The sequence below is a fragment of the Oncorhynchus nerka genome, linkage group LG14 (genome assembly GCF_034236695.1).
Source record: "Oncorhynchus nerka isolate Pitt River linkage group LG14, Oner_Uvic_2.0, whole genome shotgun sequence".
NCBI classification, from domain to species: Eukaryota; Metazoa; Chordata; class Actinopteri; order Salmoniformes; family Salmonidae; genus Oncorhynchus; species Oncorhynchus nerka.
The window spans coordinates 74,676,948-74,703,573 of record NC_088409.1 but is presented as its reverse complement, the minus strand read 5'-3'; the positions used below and the strand labels follow the sequence as shown (position 1 = coordinate 74,703,573).

The 26,626-nt window shown below is 43.5% G+C and overlaps 2 protein-coding genes across 2 annotated transcripts; both read right to left on the bottom strand.

The window, feature by feature from the left end:
- Nucleotides 1-1,643: 1,643 nt before the first annotated feature.
- Nucleotides 1,644-16,108, bottom strand: LOC115141886 (bromodomain and WD repeat-containing protein 3-like). Its single transcript, XM_029681243.2, has 41 exons — nt 15,902-16,108; nt 15,741-15,799; nt 15,603-15,632; nt 15,324-15,383; nt 14,327-14,474; nt 14,102-14,200; nt 13,785-13,945; nt 13,460-13,681; nt 13,032-13,132; nt 12,871-12,941; nt 12,537-12,637; nt 12,312-12,352; nt 12,113-12,214; nt 11,870-12,023; nt 11,410-11,544; nt 11,190-11,318; nt 10,875-11,100; nt 10,619-10,786; nt 10,169-10,358; nt 9,916-10,006; nt 9,668-9,811; nt 9,498-9,568; nt 9,185-9,386; nt 8,938-9,054; nt 8,601-8,708; nt 8,328-8,452; nt 8,141-8,223; nt 7,893-8,004; nt 7,720-7,781; nt 7,475-7,630; nt 7,110-7,356; nt 6,958-7,027; nt 6,822-6,869; nt 6,610-6,735; nt 6,373-6,525; nt 6,005-6,174; nt 5,619-5,902; nt 5,373-5,528; nt 4,855-5,208; nt 4,568-4,717; nt 1,644-4,453 (listed from the first exon to the last, which is right to left on the bottom strand). The coding sequence occupies exons 1-41, from the start codon at nt 15,936-15,938 to the stop codon at nt 2,829-2,831; spliced, it is 6,888 nt and encodes a 2,295-aa protein (XP_029537103.2). The 5' UTR covers nt 15,939-16,108; the 3' UTR covers nt 1,644-2,828.
- A 7,163-nt stretch (nt 16,109-23,271) lies between these two features.
- LOC115141885 (high mobility group nucleosome-binding domain-containing protein 3-like) lies at nt 23,272-26,565 on the bottom strand. Its single transcript, XM_029681242.2, has 6 exons — nt 26,368-26,565; nt 24,982-25,005; nt 24,866-24,895; nt 24,706-24,744; nt 24,459-24,590; nt 23,272-24,243 (listed from the first exon to the last, which is right to left on the bottom strand). The coding sequence occupies exons 1-6, from the start codon at nt 26,383-26,385 to the stop codon at nt 24,178-24,180; spliced, it is 309 nt and encodes a 102-aa protein (XP_029537102.1). The 5' UTR covers nt 26,386-26,565; the 3' UTR covers nt 23,272-24,177.
- Between the last annotated feature and the right edge of the window lie 61 nt (nt 26,566-26,626).

The following is a 26,626-nucleotide window of genomic DNA, read 5'->3' as shown; positions in this document are numbered from 1 at the left end:
CACATAAATCTGATTGGGTGGGTCTGTCAGGGCATTGCTCCCCAGTGGGTGGGCCTCTGTCCACCCAGACCTGAACCAACACTTTGGACTAAACTTTTTCAATAGCTGGTTTGCATACCCATTGTTGCCTTATTTATAATTTACTGGTAAATGAAACGTCTTTCCTACCCTACCGATGTCATTCTTCTGTGAGCTGCTCCATGCCAAAACCAGTTGAGAGCTGCCCACTGGCTGCCTGCAGATGATATTCCGTTGAAACTGTGCGCGGCGGGCATGTGAACAGAGTTCACGTGCTTTGCGATTTCGTATGCTACTGTGCATGATTTCTCTATTGCACTACAATACTTTGATACGCATCAGGGATTAAGAAGTAATTATAAACTGGGTGGTTCAAGTCCTGAATGCTGATTGACTGACAGCTGTGGTATATCAATATACCTGGCCATGCTGCTGCTCCAGTTTCAACTGTTCTGCCCTACTATTATTCAACCATGCTGGTCATTTATGAACATTTGAACATCTTGGCCACGTTCTGTTATAATCTCCACCCGGCACAGCCAGAAGAGGACTGGCCACCCCACATATGCTCTCTCTAATTCTCTCTTTCTTTCTCTCTCTCGGAGGACCTGAGCCCTAGGACCGTGCCCCAGGACTACCTGACATGATGACTCCTTGCTGTCCCCAGTCCACCTGACTGTGCTGCTGCTCCAGTTTCAACTGTTCTGCCCTACTATTATTCGACCATGCTGGTCATTTATGAACATTTGAACATTTTGGTCATGTTCTGTTATAATCTCTACCCGGCACAGCCAGAAGAGGACTGGCCACCCCACATAGCCTGGTTCCTCTCTAGGTTTCTTCCTAGGTTTTGGCCTTTCTAGGGAGTTTTTCCTAGCCACCGTGCTTTTACACCTGCATTGTTTGCTGTTTGGGGTTTTAGGCTGGGTTTCTGTACAGCACTTTGAGATATCAGCTGATGTACAAAGGGCTATATAAATAAATTTGATTTGATATCAGACGAATACCACGGGTATGACAAAACATTTATTTTTACTGCTCCAATTACATTGGTAACCAGTTTATAATAGCAACAAGGCACCTCGGGGGGGTGTTATATGGCCAATATACCACGTCTAAGGGCTGTATCCAGGCACATCGCGATGCGTCGTGCGTAAGAACAGCCCTTAGTTGTGGTATATTAGCCATATACCACACCCCCTTATTCCTTAAGTATACGCAATAGCCACTGAAAAGAAGTGGGTATACGGTTTATACTTGCGTATAAACTCCACTACACCAACGGGCCTGTGTTATACAGAGTGTACTCTCCTACATGAGTGCACTAGTATTAGGTTCCCACTGCGGAAAAAACCACGTTTATAATAATAAATATGCTGTTAAGATACTGTATTAATGCTTCAAGGCAGAATTGTATAGACTTAGTCTGGTAAAGCGGTTTTATACATTGTGACAATGGAAGCTGATCATTTGTTTCTTTACTCTGCTCTTTTCAGCTGGTCTCGGGAAGAAATTACATGTCCTCACTGTCAGACTGAGCACAAATGTATCAGTACAAAATGTATCCGACAGAGACACTTAATGTGGCCTCGAGACCAACACTGAAATTGATAACACATACAAAATTAAGCCTTGAATTGATGTCTTTATTAACCAGAAAAAACAGCCCTCTTGCACTCCACAACCATACTGAGTACCAGGAACTTTTCCCTGTGAAATCTGTTTGTATCAAAGTATGAAAAACATTAAGCAAAAATGTCAATGCAATTGCAGTTCAAGACCCCCCCCTCACCCCCACACACACACACGACTGGCAAAAATCTCAGAAAAGGAATTTAATACTGAGCGTACATAATACAGAACAACACTAGAATGTCTTCCCAATATGAGAAATCACAGTATTTCGCAATAAGTACTTTTTGGTTTCCTGTACTTGGCAAAAGGGTACCAATTTGTGACATGTGGCAAGACAATGCATTGTAATGTCATACAAAAGGAAAATGAATACTCAAATTTAAATAAGCAATGGTTTGCTACAGAGTGATCCCCAAACCACATCACTCAATCTCATATTTACACCTCAATCAATGACTAGAATACACAACGAAATATTGCAAAATAAACAATGAAAAAATGAAGACAAAACGGAGGAAAACTAGGAATTCAAATTTGTACATTTTGGCTCATATCAACAAGTCACCACATTAAAGGATAATTCGTGTGGATTTACAAAAGGAGTGTTGAAGTCAAAAGGAGGGTGAAGAAGATTAGTTGTCTCAGCGAGTGTGCTTGGTCTGAATCCGCCATCCTGGAAAAGTTTATCCCTACCTACTCTAACTCCCAAGACTGCATTTCTGAGACTACGGTAAACTTAGTTGACCCCTGAGTTCCTAATGCAAAACTAGTGTATGAAATACCTCTTTACAGTGTGTTTCTTAGTGCAAACCAGCAAAATATGCTTGATTAAACAGAGGTATATTAAGATAGCACCCAAGCTGACAATGCTCCCCCGAACGGTTATTTAGCTGGCCAAATCACAAAAGCAGAATGGGAGGTGGTTTGCTCTATATACACACACACACACGTGAAAACCAGCTGTTCAAATGCTTGCATTCATACATTTTTTTACCTTTTTTTTCTCCATTTATTATTATTATTTTTTCATAGAAAATATAAATATCCCTGAATGAAACAGATTCACAGCATTTCCTTTTGAAAGGGCTCCAGTGCTACTACCTTAATGTGGCGATCAAGTGTCTTCAAGGTCTCCAGTTAGTCTCGCTCTGGCTAAGCCTGCTGCGCCAAGTCCTTCATTCGCTGTCGTGATATGTCACCGTCCGTTTGCCACGGTTTCGGGTCTTGATACGGGTTCCACTCTGGGGTTCCTTGCACGACTGGTCGGTGTCTGCCTCAGATGCATCCCTCCTGCGTTGTCGAGAGTGGCGGACGGCACCCTTTTCGCTGACCCTTGACCTCTTGTGGCTTTTTCTCTTTGTACTGTTCTGGGAACCTGAGCTAGCAGAGGACTTCTCAGAGGCAGAGGACTCATCCTCCTCTTCGCTTTCAGAGGCAGAACTGTGGGCACTGCTGCTGCAGCTTACTTTTCGCTTGCGTTTCTGTCGCTCCAAACGTCTCTTCCATCTCGGACACTCAACCTCCTTCTCATCCTCTGACCCTTGGGAAGAGGCATCTTCCTGACTATTACAGTCCTCGGGTTCTGACTTGGATCGAGATTCCTTCCTGGGATGTTTTGAGTTGGATCTTTTTGCCTCCCTCTCGTCCTTGTCACAGTAGCTCTTAGCCGTAGCCTTGCGCATGCACTGTTTCTGTCGCTCCAAACGTCTCTTCCATCTCGGACACTCAACCTCCTTCTCATCCTCTGACCCTTGAGAAGAGGAATCTTCCTGACTATTACAGTCCTCGGGTTCTGACTTGGATCGAGATTCCTTCTTGGGATGCTTTGAGTTGGATCTTTTTGCCTCCCTCTCGTCCTTATCACAGTAGCTCTTAGCTTTAGCCTTGCGCATGCACTGTTTCTTTTCATCAGGGTTCTCTGAGGAGTCTGAGGTGTAAATGCGTTTTCTCTTGGAAGAGGACTGTCGTTTTGTAGCAGCTGGGGAGGCTTTTCTTCGGTTGCGTTGATATCCTTTATGTGAAACAGTTTTGCTCTTCCCATTCTTACAACTGCCTTGCATCTCAGAGTTCAAGTCCTCCTCAGAGTCTTCATTGATATATTTCTTTTTTGGTTGGACTCGAAGGCAAGGCCGCATGCTAGGGCTATGCTTCTCCTTCCCATCAGATTCTTCCTCTGAGGAAGCATGCAGTTTCCTCCTTGCTCTCCTGTTGGGTACAACTTCCTCCTCGCTCTCTGAAGCAGAGTCATTGTGACTCTGCCTTTTGTTTCGCAATGGAGTTTTTTTATTGGATTCTCCCTCAGATTCATCATATGAATGGTTGCTGTCTGCTTCGTCTTCCTCCCAATCTTCCTCCTCTTCAGATTTCAGTATTTTCTTGCGAGAGCTTGATCTCTTTGGAGTGTCACTGAGTTCCTCTGATTCAGGGCCATCCTGTTTGTGGGTTGAGGCAGATGTTTGCTCTTGGCTTTTTGATGGTAATTTACAATTTTTCTCAGAGTCTTTAGGCTGTTCTTTCTCCACCCTCCTCCCGTTTTTGTGAGGGTGCTTTTGAGCATTGTGGTCTCGTGTTGTGTGTTGTCTCTTTCTGGAGCCAGACTTCTCTTCTGCCACATAACTGGTAATGCAAGTTCTACTTTTGCTCACTGCAGCAGTTGCGGTGCTTCTGGAGGACTTCTGAGACACAATAGTTTCTTCCTCCTCCCCTTCTTCACCATCAGAGCTCTCCTCATCCTCTTTCTCAGAGTTACTATCAGCCAGTTGATGTTTTGTGCTGTAGCCATTTACACGAGACAAATCATCTGAAAGAGATAGAAACATTAACACTACAGCAACAAATGAATGAAATTGGAGTAAAGGCAGAGAGAAAGTAGCCTTGACTGTGAAAGCATCTACAGTATGCCTGTAGCTCTTACCCCCCGTCACTGCAGCTTGTCTGGTCGTCCTGCGGCTGCTGGAGTTCTTACTCTCTCCATTCTGATGGCAACGAGAGGATGAAGCTTCACTCTCAATACTGTCCTCATTGTTCTCCCAATCACCCGATGAATCCTTGCCTTTTTTAGAACCTAGGTGAGAGAAAGAATATGTTACCCAATAGTGTTGAAATTTGTTCTCAAAGAATGCCCCCTTTTGTGGTTCTGGTACAGTAGATCCTTGAAAACAAAAGTTGATCCAAACCGGTCTAAACTGACTGTGTGCTTACTCTGTGCTGATGACGGATCCTCGGATCCAGAGGCTGATGACTGATCCTCGGATTCAGAGCTGCTCTGGATCACGGCAGTGCGTTTGCTGACTCGGGTCGCATGGCGGCTGCTTTTCCGCCTATGTTTGTCCTCATCCTCAGAGGCTGAACCATCGTCTTCCTCAGAGGCTTCCAGAAGCTTCATCTTGTTAACGGCTGCCCTGGCAGTCTTCCTTTTCAATGTCCTGCGGCCCACATTCTGCTCTTCATCCCGGTAAGTGTCTGTACCCTGGGATGGTGATCTCTCAGAGTCGTTCCCTCGTCGCCTCTCTCGCCCAAATGTTCTGCTATGACCATTCATCTGGGAACCCCTCTCTGGACACAGTGCAGCAACAACATTTGAATGGCTAATAATCATATAATAACTAAAAAAATATCTGCTCTGTACAGACCTTTGACCAGAAGGGCAGTTATCTGCTCTCTACTCCCTGCTCTAGTTACCTCTCATTTCCCTTGCTCTGTGGTGTTATGGTGTTTACCTGGCCGTTTGGTATGCTTCCTATGGGTAAGAGCATTGTTCCTGGTTAGCCTGGTGCTGGACCTGCTGGGGAATCGGTGAGACATTGAGTTGGACAACTTCTCACCATCCTCACTCTCCTCCCGCTCATTGGAGGACTCACTCTCGCTCTCAGCAACTGAAATAAAACATCAAAAACAGGGATTTTATTAGAAGGACAGCTAATAAGAGCTAGCTGCCTTCTGCCGGATTTATGTGAAATACTCACTTTTCTTCTTTGCCCCATTGTTCCTGGTGACTCTTCTGGTTCCTGTGCTGTGATGGTGCTGTGAGGACCTCGGGCGTTTCTCTTCTTCAGAGTCACTCATATATAACTCACTGTAAATCTCAGAGTCTGACCTTGAGGAAGCTTCAGAAGAGCTGTGGCCTGAGCTGTCACTGCTGTGGCTCCTCCTCCTGGTTCTCTCAGGAGCAGACACTTTGGCTGAGGTAGATTTGGTCGTCGACGCCGCTTCCACCTTTTCCTGAGTTTTTAGAGCAGTCCTCTTTTGACTGAAGGGAAAGAACAATATAATTAGAAGTGCTGTACGTCATGTGGACAAGTACATTTCCTTAAGCCCAATGAGGTCCGTGGGCAGTAGAAATGAGGCCTACCTTGTGGTGTCAGTGCTGGGTGCAGCAGACTCGTGGTGCTGAAGCTTCTTTCGGAACCTCTGGCTGCGGCGGAGCTTCTTGCTGCTCTTGACGGCAGTTTTGTATTGCGATATGATTGTTCTGATTCGCTCTTCGAAGAATGCAGAGAGCCGCAAAGTCATACTGTAGATCTGGGGACATAGGAGATAAAAAAATATGTAGAGCACACCAATTTGGCATCAGGTCCTAGTCACTAGATTGATGACAATCCAGAACCTGACCAATGTCAAATTGTAAATGAAAAATCAACTCAATAAGTTTTTGATCAAGGTAGGATTTTTTACACTGGAATCACTTGTATGGTTTGGAAATGCAAAGAGCTGAAATACCTTTGAGCGTTTGTTTGGCGTGAAGGCTTTAGCATTGGCAAATATCAGAAGTGTGTCTTTGCAGAGCTCCATGGGGTTTTCATAACGGTCCTCCTCAAGGGTCCCCTTCACCATTTCAAAGTCCATGGGAGTGTCAATGATGCTAAGGTAGTCCTGCAAACAGACATGAGTCCCATTCGATCAACAGTTCTGTCAAAGCCAGAGTCATTATTACAGTAGAACTCTCTGTTCTCTTACTGGGTAGGAGGTAGGATCCACAGGCTTTCTGAAGGGCTCAGAGTCCTCACACTCAAATACATAGTTCATCAGGTGTTTGCACTGCCCCTTCCAGGAGTCTGGGTCAGGTACAGTCTCCGAAGAGCGCTGGGATGAAGGAAGACACAAGATAACTGAGGGAAGTGGCTGGGAATGTTTTCATTGATGATTTTACACAATCTTTCATTACTTACCTGGCACAGTCTGTGTCCAGAAGAGGTGCCTGGTGTCTCTTCCAGGTCCTGGGAAAGACATTCAAATCAACATCAGTTCATCCCAAACATTTCAGAGCAAGGTTTGAATGACTTGCCACATCAAAACCTGATTTACCTCATCATCCGTGTAGTCCATGTCTTCAATTGCATTGTAGATCTCCATGATATCTGTACAGCTAGGTCGACTGAGGAAATAAAAAGGCAACATAAGTTGTTAAAAATGTATCTGTATAAAAGTTTGATCTCAATAACACTTGGAAAACTCACTTGATAAACTTTAGCAGGACATCTGTGATAAGTTTTGCTGAATGGGCTATCTTGCTCCTTGGCTCATTGAAGGTCCGGGCATTGTGCACAATGTATCTGGCATCCCAAACTACAGCGGACAGTCGCCTGTAGAACCTACTCAACAGTCTCAGTCTGATGGTGCTCAGGTCTGTGGGGAAGGCTATCACCGTGCAGTAAGTTGGGTATTGAACTATGTCCACCGGGCCAGAGAATGGGGCTACAATATCTGTCAATGAGAAGGAAAATAACATTTTAAATTCAAAACCTCACTAGCCCATCTAGGAATGGTATACAATGCAGGGTCTGTTGAGGAGGAAGTAGTACCAAAATGCAGTGGTGCTTACCGACAGTGATGAGTTGGTCAATGCCTGCTATGATGCGTTCACACTCGTCATCTCTGCTCCTCTCACCCCACTCTCCTGTCTGGGGTTTATACATGACCTCTCTCATCTCCTCTGCTGTCACTGGAACCCCTCCACCTATACACTCAGGTTGCTGGGCTGAAGAGCACACACCATTGTTGCCATATAGTCCATTACCAAATACTGTACTAGAATGTCCCATTTACAACAGAGTCTGTTAAAATTACCATCCTCTGGAATAGCTTCCACATCCCAAGGACTTAGCTTCTCCGTTTCGCCATTGTCCCATCTGGCAACAAAACAAAGACAAGCAGGTTAGAAGCATCAACCGTTGGGGACCATTTTGACTTGTTTCCAACATTGCAGACCCAATCATACTAGCACTTTAATACATTCTCACCGGACTTTGAAGCACTGGAAATGACTGTCTGGATATTCAGGCTGATATGGCTCCTGACAAACAATAATCCCAAACCACCAGGCATCATCTATTACGGACCGGAATCTGTCATCTGCAGTGAGGAATGTTACCATTTTAGGTGGGGGAATGCAGAAAACATTGTATCGAAATGTTGACCTGTTCATCTCATACGTTACTGGACCTTGAGTAGTGTGAGGAACCCCTGAGGAGATGTATTGTTAACTTACTTGGCTGCCAGACTCTACTGCGTGCTTCGTCATAACTCTGCCGAAGCACGAGGAAGTCAATCACATCTGGCATGTCATGATACCTGAGGGGAGGCGTACAGAAGTCCAAAGTTACCAAATGGCTCTGGTAATATCTGTGTACATTCATCTTTAATGTTAGACACTTTGAAGCGGTTGCATCACTTACTTGACATAAAATGATTTGTCTGTGATTTTGCGCGTGCCGTGGTCAATGAGCGTCAGTTTCAGGCGGCAGAGTGTCGGAGGGCACACTTCATACTTGATCCCAGTTATTTTAACAAATTCTTGGTCCTGTAGAGAGAAGGAGAGCGTCAAGTTACTCTTCAACAATGTCCTTTTAAACACAGGCCCTCTCAACACACTAGCCCGTTTTCTACCGCATCAGTGGAAGACAGATTCATCCGTTTCCTAGTTTGGAGCAGAGTGGATATGTTCTTACCCTCAGCTCCATCTTCCTCCAGGGCTGTTTCTCCATGTTAATGGGGTACAGGTTGTTCCTGTTCACCGCCTCCACATACGCCTCGTGACCCTGGCGGAAATAGATTACCTGAGGGAGAGAGAGGGTAACAGTAATTAGATCAGAGGAGGCTGGTGGGAGGGGCTATAGGAGGACAGGCTCATTGAAATTGCTAGAATGGAAATGTGGTTTCCATTTGTTTGACACTGTTCCATTCCAGCCATTCCTATAGCTCCTCCCACAAGCCTCCTCTGATGTAGACATCAGAGATGCACACAACACAGTAGGGGAGACATATGGTCCAGACGGAGCCACATACCTCATCACCCATCTGGGGAACGAAGGGAGACTTCCTGGGAATGACATCAGTGATCCACGTTGAGGGTCTGAACTCGTTGGAGACTTCTCTGTTGATCGACGGCCTGGCTTTAGGCCGCTGTGATACAAATGAACAATTACGTAAGATTTATTTAATATTCAATAGAGAAGTGTGAAACTACTTTTTGTCATACCATAACAGGATGCAAGCACTGACAGAAAATATGCAGGTTAGTACAGTGGCTAACCTTGGGCTTCTTGGATTTCTGCTTGCTAGTCTGAGGTGGTCGTTCCTCATCCTCACTTTGCTGCTTCTCTTCCTCCTCGATCTCTTCCTCCTCCGAGCTGCTAAGCTGGCGGCGAACTCGTTTCCGTGATGACACAGGAGTGGAGGGCTGCAGGTTAATCCCAGCGTCTGCAGTCCAGTCAGAGTACTCACTGGACGAGTGGCTGTCATGGGAAACGCAAGTTATATTAGCATTAAACCAAGGGAAACAACAATATGACATACGTCATGTACCTCTTGCAAGGAATCAAGAGAAGCAAGGAGCTTATCTGTACCTTGAACTGTCACTTTTCCATTCCTCTTCCTCATTGGATGAATCCAGTTCACTGCCCTCCATCTCATGGTCCTAGAGGAGGGATAGGAGATGGCAAGATTGACCTCTTTCACCCATATTCCAAAATAGCTTGTTATTCTCTAACGGACACGTCAAAAGCATAGAATGTACCTCTGATGTTGTGGTCCCCTCTCCCTCCTCACAGGAGAACTCGATTAATTCCTCCACAATGCCATCTCTGCTCTGCTGGAAGACTTTTTGCTTTTTGCGGGACTGTGCTCGTTTGATGCAAGGCAGTTCATCTTCAGAATCATCCTGAGGCAGAAGCAAAGCAGAAATGCAGGTATGACGTCAGTATCATTTAAAAATTCCTGTGGTCAGTCATGATTTTTAAAAGTAATAAATATATGTCTACTTACTCTACAACTGCCGTATGTCACACGTCGTTTCTTTGCATTGTATAAGGCAATCTCCTCCTCTCCTTTTGTAATTCGTAAGTCATCCTGGTAACTAAGATCATTTACACATTTAATTTAAACTTGCATTTCAGGAATAATGTTCTAGCGATGAACCATTCAGGAGTAGGCTCGTTTATATACATGACATCCTTTGTGTTATATAACCAACTATACAGATTATCTACCCCTGTTGTTTGAGGGATGTCAGTCTCACCTGTAACTGCTGGATGAGAGCTCAGGTACCACCACCCTGCGTCTCCAGGCCTGCAGGTCCCTCTCCGTGGCCATCTGGCTGCGAGGGGCATTCTGGTGCATCTGTCTCACCCCCTCCACCTGCCCACTGCGCCGCAGACCCACGTTAGGGGACGACTGCACCTCAGCTACACCTCGCTCATTCACCGATGCTGGGAACAGAGTGGGAGAGAAGGGAACACAACATCACTGCTTGTCCAGGACCCAATCATTCATTCAACCATAATGGATGAGAAATTATTTTCCATTTCCAATAGAGTCCTCGACCATTAACATGTAGGAATGCAAAGTTTTTGAGCATGCCCCAGAGCAATGGTAGCTTATAGAAAGTAAAAGAGCTAGGAATATGTTATGTTGCACGCCACCACACAATACTGCTAGTAGAACTGACAGTATGGGTGTGTTCCGGTACCTCTGCGTGGGGTGCTGGGGGCTGGGGCCAGTGTCCCTGGTCTGCTCTGCCTGTCCTGCTGCTCCTGCAGCTGCCTGATGGTATCGTCCAGAATGCTGCGTCTGGCCGTGGCCTCCTCGTGGTCTGTGGTCAGCTGACTGATCACCTGCTCCATCATCTCACCATCACCTGAGGGGGACAACGTGGACAGTCTTAAGTAACAGGGTCTTAAGTAACAGTTGCCTTACAACTGTCTCGTAAATGCTAGTTTACATACTTGTGGCAACATATCCCAGCTGAGGCACCAGGTGTTTGTCTGCAATGTTCTCCCTCCCAGGGACCAGCCGCTGGTATCTAGGGGGGTGAGGGTTCCCATCCACATCCACCAGGAAGGGAGGGGGCATGAGGTGGGGTGCCTGCTGGGTCTGCTCATCCAAAACAAAGCCGTTGGCGTCCCGGATCAGTGGCCGATAGTCGGTGTGGAAAAACACCTGATCTGGAAGCTGGACAAAGACAGACAGGCAGTCAACCTCAAACCATTGAATGAAGGATTCTTTCCTATGCATAGATATAGTAGGAGCTCCAGCCTTACCTTCTCGTATGGCTTGGAGCTCCCAAAGCCGAAAATTACCAGATGACCGTGGGAGTCTGTGCAGGCAAAGCGCTGGCCGTCGGGAGTGAATTTGCAGTCAAAGACAGCACCATGACCCTGGCCCTCAATCTGTAGGGCAGACAGAGCAACCAAGATGGAGTCAGTCATAGTTGGAGAGAATAGATGTTACTGTGTTCTGTGGTGCGTGGCTCCTCCTCACCATGTTGAAGTAGTGCTGTGTCTTTGTGCCCCGGACGATGTCCCAGATGAAGACGTTTCCGTCGTGGCCAGCAGACAGCATGATCCTGGGATCTGAGGGGTGGGGCTCCAGGACAAACACCTCAGCCTCATGGCCCTGCACAGAGCATCACACAGCTGTCAGGTCAAATCACTGTCTGATGCCATTTTGCCAAGTCACTGGACAAAATGTTTTGAGGAAATACTCCTGAAAAGCATGCTTACAGTGACAAGCAGTTGCAAGGGGAAAAACAGTAGAACTATAATGTCCTCCTGACTAAAGAATCTAGGACTATCCCTCAACAGTTATTTATATACAAATAGTTGAAGGATGGAAATTCATCTACACTACTAGTAGTCATAGATACAACATGTCCTCCGCTATCTTTGTGAGACAGCACTGTTCATGAAAATAGAATGTAAGACAATGCAGTTGCTCCTACTTTAAGGATATGTAGCAGCTGGCCTGTATAGGAGTTCCACACTTTGAGGATATGGTTGTTGACCGCTGTGATTACTGAGTTGTCATGGCGATCCCACGCTACCATGGTGACCTTGGGCTTGAAAAAGCTTTCCTCACAGGTCGCGTGTTCTGAGCTGCGGAGAAAGTTGATATGAAAGGATAAAAACAGATACAAGTATGTGTAGGTGTATGTAATGGTGCCGGCAAGCTGTTCATTCCTTACCCTGGTAGAGTGGCATTCATGTTGAGAAGAAGGCTCCTCCACTGCTGACGCTGAGTCAGCCTCCAGATGCGTGCTGTGCCATCTCGACTGCCACTCGCAAACCTACGAGACGAGGCAAACCAAGACAATGGACTCTAGGCAATCCTCATGAAAACGGTTGGGCTAAGGTGAGAGCTTCAACTAATCACATTGATCATACCTTTCTCCTGAGTGGCAAAATTGGATGCTGTCGACCTTGTCCTAAAAATTAGAACATATATTGACAACAATGATGATGATTAGAATATTTCATCAACATTGTTTGTATTCGTTGTAAATTAAAGCTTCAATGGATTTAATGATTATTTGTTTTAGGAACTCATTTTCTTGTGTTCAGCTTTTCGCTGCTATGTGATGGTTTATCTACTCTTCAAAAGGATCTTACCGTGTGTTCATGAAGCTCTGATATTTTTTCAGGGTTCCCACCTCCCAGGTAATATATTCTGATGACATCGTCAGTACTTCCCGTCGCTAAGAACATACCACCTAAAATGTTTTATAAAACAAAAAAACTACTATCAATTTATCCCAGTTTGGTTAAGCCTTTATATACCCATGTTAGAATAACTTGTAACAGTTGGGGAGGTAAAAAGTTGAATCAATACTTCTGTTAAAATCGTATCAGCTATGGTTAGTGTAATAGTATGATCAATTTGTAGAAATGTATTTAATGAGCCAAAGCATTATTTTTCACAAAACTGCTATCTTGACATCGTTACCTGGACTGAATGATGAGCACACCATCTGAACTCCCGGCCTGGGTCGCTCTGTAAACTTCTGCGGGCGATCACTTTATAAACAGAGTTTAAATGTTTCAGATTTATGTCATTTTCAGGATGCAATTACTATCTAAATCAAATTACCAGTAGTTGAAACTCACCTGAAATTGATGTTATTGACATCCCACTGCCAAAAGCAGATTGTTGCATCAGTTCCAGTGGACACCAGGTATCTCTTTGAGCCCTTGGCAAACGGTGAGAACTGAGACAGATGTAATTCAAAGTTAAATGCTGTTCCAGATATACTTATGTAGTTATATACTTATGTAGACATCCCCTATACTGAGGGATGTCTACGGTACAGACAGCAAATCACACTAGAAGTCCAATGTGAGCTGCTGAAGCAATCAGGTTTAGTATGTACATTATGAGTTAAAAAGTGCTGTGTGCAGTTAACGCATTGCACTGTTGCATGGTGTCCTACATTTGCAAAACTGTGGACAGCATTAGCTTACATACTATTTGCCCGGCTAACATTACAGTCGATCGAAACATAATAAGGGTGTTGGAGGAATATGGAAGCTCCTACCTGTAGGGAGGTAATGGATCCACTGTGCCCCTGTAGGACAGCCATAGGGGCACAGGTACGAAGGCACCACACTCGGATGGTTTTGTCACAGCTGCCAGCTGCCATCAAGGTATTCTCAAAGCTGACAGCCAGGTCTGAGATCTCAGCAGAATGTCCTCGCAGGGTGGAGTGAAGCCTCCCGTCAAACGAAGACCATATCTTCACCAAGCAGTCGTCCGAGCCCTTGAAAGTAGGGTTTGATAAGGTAGATAAAGTGATGAGCCTCGGGTATACCACCTAACATGATTTCCCCCAAGAACTTGATCTTTATGATGACAAAACTCACGGTGAAAATCCTGAGACCGGTCCGATCAAAAGCAATGCAGTAGACTGCAGACAGATGACCCAGAATCCTCCTGTGCATCCGCATGTGCTGATAGTTGCTCACAGGGTTCACAGTGCTGAACCGTTGAGTACCTGTTAGCTCCCTTCCTCTGTACACCTCCACTGTGAAGGACAAAACACTATGATTCAGAGTCCAAACATGATAACAGAATAATTTTAACAGAAAACAACACAGAATGCGTTAAGTTGAATTTACAGCACCGGCATGAATAGAAAATAATGTGTGAACGTGTCAATCCTGTGTCAGGGAATACCCACCTAGATTTGGAGGATCCTTGCAGGTCAAAGGCATCTCTGGTGGTCTCCCTCTGTGCAGGGCAGCAAATGATGAGCCTTTCCTCCGAACATTGCCGTAACCTGGAAGAGATGGAAAGAAATAAGTAATTGAATCATTTCATTTTACAATTCGATTTCAGAACAAATAGTTGCTGATGTATACATTTAGAATGCACGCTCAATCAAGATGCATGTAAAGCTTTGTACCTTTTGAAGTTCTGAGTAAGGACTGCCTCCCAGTTCCCAGTAGGGAATGTACACCTGGAACACATGGCACTTCTTTGTCCAGAATCGGCCCAATCTTCTTACAGATCTGCAGCAAATGGTCAGGTGCAATGTGTCCGTTGGCTGCAACCTATGGGATCAAAAATAGTGTTGATGATGACTAATCCAGCTTTCATTGTTAAACCATTATGCATGCTTTGTTCTTTCTTCAAGCCATCACAACATTTGTATATTTATATTTGGGTAGCTGTTAAGTGCGTTGGGCCAGTAACCGAAATGGTCGCTGTTTCAAATCCACGAGCCGAATAGGTTAAGTCGTTCTGGAGCGTCTGCTAAATGAAAAAATAAAAACACAAATGACACCAGGAATCGTGAAACTACAGTACTGCAACCACACTGTCTATATATTATTATTTACATCTTCATAGTCTTTCTGTCTAATAGACTGTCAGCCAGTGGTACTGGAAGAAAATTGCATTTCTTTTTCTAGGGGGTAAAAAAAGAATCACTGACATAACTTGGGTTCTTCATGTACATCGGATCTCATTCCACCAGTGCGCTGTATTCTTTGTGGGCAGAACGTTTTATGTAAAACACATTCATCAACCGACGAATCACAACACAGGTCACAAGGAAAATAACGCAACTACAGCCTTTCTAGGACGTGGATTGGTCAACAGTGGTGTCCTGACGTAGCCAGAACCCAAAGAGTCCCCACCCTATCTGCAGTACAACAGATACATTTAACACATTTAAATGTGTTTCTATACTACAGCGTTAAGCTTTCGAAACATACAAAAATAAGTGATCCTACATACCGGTAAAAGTTTAAATCAGGTTATTATGTAACAAGAATGTAACAACGAATAAAGCTGAATAGAACAAAGAGTAAATGGCCTTTGCATGGACACAACGTGGCTGTCATTCAACAATAACAGATATTCGACATTTAATTTACATCTATAGATTATAGACTTACCAAATCTTCGTAAGATCTTGGATGTTCATTTCCTTGCCAGTCTAATCTGCAAGGCAAAAGCTATCCAAAAAGGTGCCCGTTAGTGTAAATCACAACACTCAAGATGCTAGAAATACTGCCAGAAATTAAGTTAGTAAAAACATGTGATGTCAAACGAGTGAGGCGGTCAGAGAAGCATTAAAACTCGTGAGTGAGACAAGTTCTACGTTCCAGTCCAATCGGGATAGCTAGTAGCTACATACACCGACGGCAGAACGCCGCTGCTACCGGAATACACACCTGATATTCTTCTAGTTCGCTCGCTAGAACCTGCAATAGATACAAAAATAGGTTTTTCGAATGTGTTGCTTTCATGAACTTTTCGCCAACAATTTTGAATAGTAAGAAAAATGATGTCAATAAGGCACGCTAATTTACCTCAGCCGCGCTCTGACATGGACCCGTTGTTAGAAAACGTGAAATTAGGTAATATAGCTCTGTAAGTGAATATAATAAAATAGTGAGCACAATTGGATATCAATTAAATCAAGATTTATATATAATTTAAGCAATGAATTAGGCAACTATATTCGCCTTACCTGATTCAAGGAGCGAAATATTCCGACTTTTGGCCATTGAATCGGCCGTGATTTAGTGGGTCTACAATTTTAAACTAACTTTATGACTAGTGAGAGTATGATATATTTATTTAATTTCGGTTACACTGCTCTGACCCCCTCCACAGTTGCTCCCGCTTTCTAATCAGCCTGTTTTCAGTCGCCATTGGAAGGATGAGGCCTCAGCAATACGAGTTACTTCCGCCACAGCAGAGGAAATAGGGGGTGGGGAACAACTCTTTATTTTTTGTTCGACTACAACAAAGACAAAGCAAAGCTCGCCCTCTAAATGAACTGATATTCTATTTGAAGACATTAGAAAGCTTTGGGTCAATGCAACGAAATAAAGCTATTTATATATGCGAAACTATAGTATAAAGACGCATTGTTGTTGTCTTCGACAAGGTCGAGTGTCTTGTTGATGACGTCATATGTGATGGCAAAACAAAAATGTCAATCTGTCACATTTTATTTTACCCGATGCAATTTGTCTTTGATACACTCACTTAGCTACACTATTTAGGCTTTGTTTCAATAACTCAACTAAATAAAGAAAAATATCCATGCATCCATTTGTATAGACAAGTAGGCTATGCAATGCTGATGAGAACAATGCAGTATTAGCCTGTGCAGTGCACGATAGGCTTCAATTGCGTTGGCGAAATATTAGTGCTATGACAATAATAGGAATATTATATTTTTATTTTTAGACATTTGTCTGGAGATATGGCATGATAGACCCACATTTCTTACATCATGTAAATACACTACATGACCCAAAGGACACCTGCTTGTGGAACATCTCAATCCGAAATCATGGGCATTAATATGGAGTTGGTCCCCCCTTTGTTGCTGTAACAGCCTCCACTCTTCTGGGAAGGCTTTCCACTAGGTTTTGGAGCATTGCTGTGTGCTTCCATTCAGCCACAAGGGCATTAGTGAGGTCGGGCTCTGATGTTCGCAGTCAGGGTTCCAATTCATCCCAAAGGTGTTTGTTGGGTTTGAGGTCAGTGCTCTGTGCAGGCCAGTCAAGTTCTTCCACACCGATCTCAACAAACCATTTCTGTATGTGCCTCGCTTTGTGCATGGGGGAATTGTCACGCAGAAACAGAAAAGGGCCTTCCCCAAACTGTTGCCACAAAGTTGGAAGCACAGAATCGTCTAGAATGTCATTGTATGCTGTAGCGTTATGATTTCCCTTCACTGGAAATAAGGGTCTAGCCTGAACCATGAAAAACGGCCACAGACCATTATTCCTCCTTCACCAAACGTTACAGTTGGCACTATGCATTCTGTCAGGAAGCGTTCTCCTAGGCTTCAATTGAATTGACAAGTAGGCGAAATATTAGTGCTATGACAATTTCAGGAATACTTATTTTTAGACATTTGTCTGGAGACATGACATGATATACCCACATTTCTTACATCATATAAATACTGTATATTGTTTTCTAGTCTCCATGTGGTGTCTATCCTGCACTTGCATTTGAGTGATCTTGACTAGATGGGATATGCAGCTAATGTCAGAAGTGACTTTTCGTAGCAGGTCAGGAGAATTTACGCTCAGGTTTGGAGAATTATGTTAAAGGTGTCACTTCCTGACCAGAGAGCTTTTATTCTCTATGTTGGTTAGGTCGGGTGTGATTTAAGGGTGAGTTATCTAGGTGAATTATATTTCTATGTTGGCCTAGTATGGTTCCCAATCACAGGCAGCTGTTTATCATTGTCTCTGATTGGGGATCATATTTAGGTAGCCTGTCACGTGGGTGAGGAAGGAGTCAGGCGCAGAGAGTTCCACTGGGAAAAAAGTGCTCTTTAATAAGGCACACAAAATTAGACAAGCCCAACAACACAGGGCGCAGACAGTAAAAGTGACTACCCAAGACACAGGGTGCCAAGTCCAGAAAATACACACCTATACCTAAAACGCACACACGTAACATAAAGACAATCCCGCACAAAACAAGGGCGGGTACACGTACTTTAAATAAGGAAGCTCATTAAGCACATACAGAACACAGGTGAAACTAATAAGACAAAACAAACAGACAAATGAAAAAGGGATCAGTGGCGGCTAGTAGGCCGGTGACGACCACCGCCGTGTGAAACGGCTAGCTTAGTTAGCGGTGGTGCGCGATAAATAGCGTTTCAATCTGTGACGTCACTTGCTCTTGTGGAGCGATGGGTAACGATGCTTCGTGGGTGTCAGTTGTTGATGTGTGCAGAGGGTCCCTGGTTCGCGCCCGAGTATGGGCGAGGGGACGGTCTAAAGTTATACTGTTACAGGAGCACCGCCAGCGGAAGTCGTGACATAGCCATTTTCCCATTGTGCTTTGTGGGATCTTGATTTTGTATAGTTACTGTTTAGCGTGCAGAACGTTACAGTCATTTATAGTTTGTTGTTTTTTGGGTGTTCATCAAATAAAGAAAGACGCATTGTGCCAGCTCTACGCTCCAGACCTCCAGTGCGCCTCCATCGCCCAGTATAACCTGTGCCGGCCATACCTACTGTGTCTCTAGTGCGCCTCCATAGTCCAGTACGTCCTGTGCCTCCTCACCACACTCAAATCAAATGTAGTTATATAATTTATTTATATAGCCCTTCGCACATCAGCTGATATCTCAAAGTGCTGTACAGAAACCCAGCCTAAAACAGCAAGCAATGCAGGTGTAGAAACACGGTTGGGTGTTAATGTAATTTCATAATTGCAATATGTTTTCATTAATTGAATTAACTTAGTCTATTTTATGAGAATATGTAAGATTCTTATTTGCATAAAATAGACAGAGACCAGTCTTATCACAATTAGATAATAGTATTTATTCTCGGAGCGCGCTCCAATTTAACCACGAACAACAGTTTATATACAAAATATGACGTCATAGGTTATACAATGTTCTTCCTCCTATCAACCAGGACCCAACAAAAGTTTAAAGTTTATTCCCACCCCTTCGCTCTCTCACTCCAGACACACAGTTAAATCAAGATAAAACTTCTGAAGTTTTCATCCATCACCATACAGCATACAGTTCCAGCTAATGGAAAACCTAAGAAAACACACCGCCTTATCTAAACATCCCAGAGTTAAGTTGAGTCGATCCAACCATAGGTTAACGACCCTTTCTGCTTACTTAAAAACCCACAATTCCAGTCTTCTCCAACCTGGCTGGAATGGTATTTATTTTGTTTAATTACCCCGTCTCATGCTCCACAATCCCTCCCTTATGAATTAATATTATTAATCAGCTATAATAAAACAGAGTATAAGATTCATTAGTTATAGTTCTATTTAAAATGTAGATATTGTTTAGTCATTATTCATAAAATTCCTAACACTGGGAATAATTCCCTAGAAAGGCCAAAACCTAGGAAGAAACCTAGAGAGGAACCAGGCTATGAGGGGTGGCCAGTCCTCTTCTGGCTGTGCCAGGTGGAGATTATAACAGAACATGGCCAAGATGTTCAAATGTTCATAAATGACCAGCACGGTCAAATAATAATAATCACATTAGTTGTCGAGGGTGCAGCAAGTCAGCACCTCAGGAGTAAATGTCAGTTGGCTTTTCATAGCCGATCATTAGGAGTATCTCTACCGCTCCTGCTGTCTCTAGAGAGTTGAAAACAGCAGGTCTGGGACAGGTAGCACGTCGGGTGAACAGGTCAGGGTTCCATAGCCGCAGGCAGAACAGTTGAAACTGGAGCAGCAGCACGGCCAGGTGGACTGGGGACAGCAAGGAGTCATCATGCCAGGTAGTCCTGAGGCATGGTCCTATAGCTCAGGTCCTCCGAGAGAGAGAAAGAAAGAGAGAATTAGAGAGAGCATACTTAAATTCACACAGGACACCAGATAAGACAGGATAAGTACTCCAGATATAACAAACGGACCCTAGCCCCCCAACACATCAACTACTGCAGCCTAAATACTGGAGGCTGAGACAGGAGGGGTCAGGAGAAACTGTGGCCCCATCCGATGATACCCCCGGACAGGGCCAAACAGGAAGGATATAACCCCACCCACTTTGCCAAAGCACAGCCCCCACACCACTAGAGGGATATCTTCAACCACCAACTTACCATCCTGAGACAAGGCCGAGTATAGCCCACAAAGATCTCCGCCACGGCACAACCAAAGGGGGGGCGTCAACCCAGACAGGAAGATCACGTCAGTGACTCAACCCACTCAAGTGACGCACCCCTCCTAGGGATTGCATGAAAGAGCACCAGTAAGCCAGTGACTCATTCCCTGTAATAGGGTTAGAGGCAGAGAATCCCAATGGAGAGGGGGGAACCGGCCAGGCAGAGACAGCAAGGACAGTTCGTTGCTCCAGAGCCTTTCCGTTCACCTTCACACTCCTGGGCCAGACTACACCAAATCATATGACCCACTGAAGAGATGAGTCTTCAGTAAAGACTTAAAGGTTGAGACCGAGTCTGCGTCTCTCACATGGGTAGGCAGACCATTCCATAAAAATGGAGCTCTATAGGAGAAAGCCCTGCCTCCAGCTGTTTGCTTAGAAATTCTAGGGACAATTAGGAGGCCTGCATCTTGTGACCGTAGCGTACGTATAGGTATGTACGGCAGGACCAAATCAGAAAGATAGGTAGAAACAAGCCCATGTAATGCTTTGTAGGTTAGCAGTAAAACCTTGAAATCAGCCCTTGCCTTAACAGGAAGCCAGTGTAGGGAGGCTAGCACTGGAGTAATATGATCAACATTTTTGGTTCTAGTCAGGATTCTAGCAGCCGTCTTTAGCACTAACTGAAGTTTATTTAGTGCTTTATCCAGGTAGCCGGAAAGCAAAGCATTGCAGTCGTCTAACCTAGAAGTAACAAAAGCATGGATTAATTTTTCTGCATCATCTTTGGACAGAAAGTTTCTGATTTTTGCAATGTAACGTAGATTGAAAAAAGCTGTCCTTGAAACAGTCTTGATATGTTCGTCAAAAGAGAGATTATGAAGGTCCAGAGTAACGCCGAGGTCCTTCACAGTTTTACAGTGAGGCAAAAAAGTATTTAGTCAACCACCAATTGTGCAAGTTCTCCCACTTAAAAAGATGAGAGAGGCCTGTAATTGTCATCATAGGTACACTTCAACTATGACAGACAAAATGAGAAAAACAAATCCAGAAAATCAAGATTGGGAGAATGTCATATGGTCAGATCAAACCAAAATATAACTTTTTGGTAAGAACTCAACTCGCTGTGTTTGAGGACAAAGAATACTGAGTTGCATCCAAAGAACACCATACCTACTGTGAAGCATGGGGATGGAAACATCATGCTTTGGGGCTGTTTTTCTGCAAAGGGACCAGGACGGCTGATCCATGTAAAAGAAAGAATGAATGGGGCCATGTATCATGAGATTTTGAGTGAAAACCTCCTTCCATCAGCAAGGGCATTGAAGATGAAACGTAGCTGGGTCTTTCAGCATGACAATGATCCCAAACACACCTCCCGGGCAACGAAGGAGTGGCTTCGTAAGAAGCATTTCACGGTCTGGAGTGGCCTAGCCAGTCTCCAGATCTCAACCCCATAGAAAATCTTTGGAGGGAGTTGAAAGTCCGTGTTGCCCAGCAACAGCCCAAAAACATCACTGCTCTAGAGGAGATCTGCATGGAGGAATGGGCCAAAATACCAGCAACAGTGTGTGAAAACCTTGTGAAGACTTACAGAAAACGTTTGACCTCTGTCATTGCCAATAAAGGGTATATAACAAAGTATTGAGATAAACTTTTGTTATTGACCAAATACTTATTTTCCACCATAATTTGTAAATAAATTCATTAAAAATCCTACAATTTGATTTTCTGGATTCTTTTCTCATTTTGTCTGTCATAGTTGAAGTGTACTTATGATGAAAATTACAGCCCTCTCTCATCTGACTAAATACTTTCTTGTCCCACTGTATTTGAGACCACAGAGACAAGATAAGATATAAACCAGGCCAGAACTTGTCCGTGTAGACCAATTTGGGTTTCCAAAATTTGCCCTGAAGTGTGTGTCATCAGCCCGGTGCCACCTGTACCGGTCCCACGCATCAGGCCTCCAGTGCGCCTCCACAGTCCAGAGCTTCCGGGGACAGGTCCCAGTCCAGAGCTTCCGGCGACGTTTCACGACAGTCGTCGGCGGTCCGGAGCCTCCTGCAGCGACCCGCGGCCCGGTTCCTCCGGCGACGACCCACGGTCCGGTTCCTCCGGCGACGACCCGTGTTCCGGTACTCCCGGCGACGTGTCCACTAGCGGAGTGGGTACTTCGCCCCGCACCGGAGCCGCCTCCGCACCTTTGGGGGGGGGGGGGGGGGGGGGTACTGTCACGCCCTGACCAGAAAGCTTTTATTCTCTATGTTGGTTAGGTCGGGGTGTGATTTAAGGGTGGGTTATCTAGGTGAATTATATTTCTATGTTGGCCTGGTATGGTTCCCAATCAGAGGCAGCTGTTTATCGTTGTCTCTGATTGGGGATCATATTTAGGTAGCCATTTCCCATTGTGCTTTGTGGGATCTTGTCTATGTATAGTTGCCTGTGAGCATTATAGTAGCTTCACGTTTCGTTTGTTCGTTTTGTTGTCTAAAGTTTTCTATTCCAAAATAAAGGATTGAAACATACCACGCTGCCTCTTGGTCCACTCCTTATGACGATCGTGTCATAAGGTTAGTTAAAACGCAAAAATCCTCCCCGATGCTATTCAAATATGAAAGTTTTGAGGTCAGTTATTAGCGGCATCCCTTCAAGACACGACCCATTCTAGGCTATGTATTTACGGTACAACAAATGTAATTTGTGTCTAAAAAAAAGTCATATTGAAAAAAGAATGACATATGCAACAGATATGAAAGTTTCATAAGTAGGTATAACTGAGTAGTTACAACTGTTATTAATAGGTAGCTAATTGGTTGAAATAGTTAATGGGCCATTAACTAGATTCAGCTCATTTTTTTTCTTCTGAGCGGATGATGGGGATATAAATAATGTGCACTCTGCAAATTTACACAAGAAGCCCAACGGATCATTGTAGGCTATGAGAATTCATTCCGAAAACTTGGGGGCGGGGACAAAATCAATAACGGGACTAATTCGGGCCCACAAGTTGACAATCCCTGAAATATTGTGATTGTCATGCAGCTACTTGTCGAATAGCCCGAGGTGGTGTATGGCTACACTGGCCTAATAGAATTAGACATATGCTCAATATTTGGCAAGCACCAAAAAACAATCACACATTTTCAATCAATATGGTATAAGAGATATTACAGAGTATTTAATCAATGCATACATAGTAAGTGTCTGAATTAGAATATCACACGTATACAGGTTTTATTTCACTTGTGATCAATAAGAGAACAGAGAAAACAGAAATTACAACCATTTAATTAAATTGGCACGCTTATATCAATCATAACACAGATACAGCTACAAAAAAAGGAGAAATACTGTACATAAAATCCTAAAACCACATGTAAATCTGGCTACAGCTGCTATGTTCACTTGAAAGATTAAGTGAAATTACAGTCATGTTTATCAGTATCCCCAAAAGGATAAGCAACAACCAGTATGTTTAACACTGTAATGCATTTCATGTTACTAGCTTGGCTAAAAACACATGAACCATCCCCATTCCTCACAACGTACCATTACATACTGCATAGAAATTATGAAAAAACCTTAGTTTTGCAGCAGCTATATCAAATGTTATTGCAATGCCATCACCGAACAGAGTCAAACAACATTTAACATAATGCACAGGCCTGACGAAAAATCCAGTACATGTACTAGGGAGGATGATGATGAATCATAACTGTGGATTCATAAAACAGTTAATATTCATAGAGCACAGCTTAAACAGTCACCACATTCCTACCCATTATAAACAAAAAATGAAACAAGTATTATTGTGTATAACCCCCCCCCCCCAAACAATACAGGTTAAATAAACTGTCCCTCATAAAGCCTATGGAATGTTAGTGTCAGACAAGCTCTCCCAGTTGAATAACAAATTCCTGATATTGACATGATTGCATGTCATTGCTGCAAACCTGCCCCCCTCCCTCTGACAACTGCCCCAGACTACAAAAGAAAAGGGAAACACACAATGACCATAACTTTTCTTCCAGAGGTGTAAAAAAAAGGGGGAAAATAAGTGTTTCTACAATCTTACTACTACACAACCTGCCTTTTCTTAAGAAAATAGTTGATAAAAATATTCCTCTGCATTGTACAAGAAAGGAGGTACGGGGAGCACTGGCAAAAGTGTAAGCTTATTATTCTGCCTCATCCTCCTCTTTCTCAGGCTCATCTGCATCAGCATCAGCCTCTTCTGCTGCCTCCTGGAGGATGAAAAAAAAATAAGTCTCATATTATAGGATAGTTATTTTAGGTCTTGTTGGTTACACAATATTTTTGTGTGTGGGGGGACAAACAGCTGTCAATGCCAATTATAATAGTTGGCCTGTTTGTAATACCTAATACTCCTGATTTTGAATGCTGCATATATCAGTGGCATGGCATATCGTATAATTTAAACTAAACCAACAAGTCTTGCCTCCTCATCTTTGGTCTCTCCGTTTTCTGTCGGTGCTGTTTTTTCCTCAGGAGCTTCTTTCTTCTCCTCAGGCTTGACCTTCTCTACTACCTCCTTTACTTTTTTGGGCTTGGCTGCTGCCTTGACTGGTGTCTACAAAAAACAGACAAACATGAGATACATGTCAATGTAAAAATGCACAGTACGCATAATAATTGGGTGCTTTTTGGTTTCAGCAAAAGCTGACAACTACAACGTTTGTTTTTACCTTTGTCTTAGGCTCTGGTTTAGCCGGAGTAGTGGGTTTCTGCAAAATAATTCATATTTGATAATTAGTCCAATTACAAATAGACAATAGCATCTATTAACCGAATAGATCATAAATAGGCTATACAACATATAAATATTATGATATATAGTAAACTTACTGATGACAACCTCGTGGATCGCCTTTTTGGCTGGTGAGAAAAACAAAAAGGTTATCAGTTATTGCAGAAAAAGTATTTATTTATAATGAACAAATATAACAGCATGAAATACTAACCTCGACTTCAGTGTCATTACTTGCCTGTGGGGGTGGGGAGAGAGAGAGAAATAAAAATGTTAGCAAAAACCAAGAACAACAATCCCACATTCATGGATCGGGAGCTGCCAGGAGAAGTGGGAGTGTAATGCTTGGGGAGGGGGGGGAGGGCTCACATGCTATACCCCCGCAGCTCCACCCCCAAATTAACGAGGATTATGTAATCCGAAACTGGGTGGGGGAGGGTAGGCTAACGTATTTACATTACTATGCCATTTGACTTTTCCCATTGTCATGATGCAAAAACAGAGCTTTTGTGGTACCAGTTACCGGGAGAGCGACAAGTAAAACAGTATGTTATGGTCAGGCTTTAGTAGCCTGTAAACATAAAGGCCAAATAGCAGCCCCTTCAATCCACCAGCAACACACGGAGGCATCAATCCACCCGCCATGTCAACCAGTCTACTGTATGTCCCCGCCATTAGTAATATCTATACTTCCCTGAACCACCCCTATACGATCCCGTATGCGCTTTCGTGCATGTCCAGAGAAATTCAATGTTGCATAATGCAACATTGTCAGGGAAGCAAAGACAGGAAATACGCACGAACAAATAGCAAAACATTTTTTTATTACCGTGACTACCTATAATGCAGGTGGTCTTTTTCTTAAAAATAAAAAAATTATATGATCCCATTTAAGTGATACATAACGATGAGTTGTCGATGCCTTTCGTATTTGCAAGGGCTGCCATGACACTCCAAAGACTGTACCTTTCCATGCCATAGGGTGTCGCGCATTACACTACGCTTTACTGCACACAGGACACAAAGTGATAATATAGGATGCCACAAGCGTCTGTTTTTTTAGGATTAAAACGGGGCTATTAAAAGTATTTGAATACAAACGTGAACGTACTATGTAGGCGATTTAAAGCACTTCCAATATTCACAAAATATCCTATAGGTCATGCACGCATTTCTGCAATGGCAACATGTAGCTTACTTACATCGCTGGTGGGTTTACACCCCTTTGTCTTATCTCATTGCTGAGAAGGCTTTTAAGCTACTTTACATGAATGAAATACCCAATATATGCGTCAAATTAAATTAGATGATTACGTTACTTATATAAAAAGCACAAACTGTGATAGTTTATTATGTACGGATTATTAACAGGAGAAAGTGAGATCGAATGGAAAATGCTACCACACTAAGTAAAAAGGCGCCACTTCCATATCAACAAGACAGACACACAAAGACACATTCAGACTTTAGAGCAAAAGTGTTACATTGTATCAAGCTTATTTTAGCGTACATGCAATTGTTGCAGGTATTTATAAAACACTTCCTGTGTTAAATTATATTGTAAAATAAGGTTTAAATTAAGGCACACAATCCAACTTACTTTGTTTCTTTTCGGCATGGCTGCTTTACTTGTATTGTCTAGATAACAAATTAGCCTTCTCAGTTACTGACAATTCAGTGCAGGCTTCTGAAAGTGTTCGATGTAACTCAGTCAGTACCTTCAGAACACACTGTAACTAACATAAATGTTCCATCAGTAGGCCTACGTACAGAAACGAGCTGAAACCGGATTGGATCCCCCTCTCTATATTATATTCCTTATCCTACCAACCTGACGGCCAACGCATTCTCCGCCCCTT

Coding starts and splice junctions, on each gene's coding strand:
- LOC115141885 (XM_029681242.2), bottom strand. Junction 24,896..24,981: donor GTAATGACACTGAAGTCGAG/GTTAGTATTTCA, acceptor TTTTCTCACCAG/CCAAAAAGGCGATCCACGAG. Junction 24,591..24,705: donor AACCAGAGCCTAAGACAAAG/GTAAAAACAAAC, acceptor TGTTTTTTGTAG/ACACCAGTCAAGGCAGCAGC.
- LOC115141886 (XM_029681243.2), bottom strand. CDS start 15,938: ATGGCCAAAAGTCGGAATATTTCGCTCCTTGAATCAG. Junction 12,638..12,870: donor GTGCTCATCATTCAGTCCAG/GTAACGATGTCA, acceptor AAAACATTTTAG/GTGGTATGTTCTTAGCGACG. Junction 6,870..6,957: donor TGGACTACACGGATGATGAG/GTAAATCAGGTT, acceptor TGTCTTTCCCAG/GACCTGGAAGAGACACCAGG.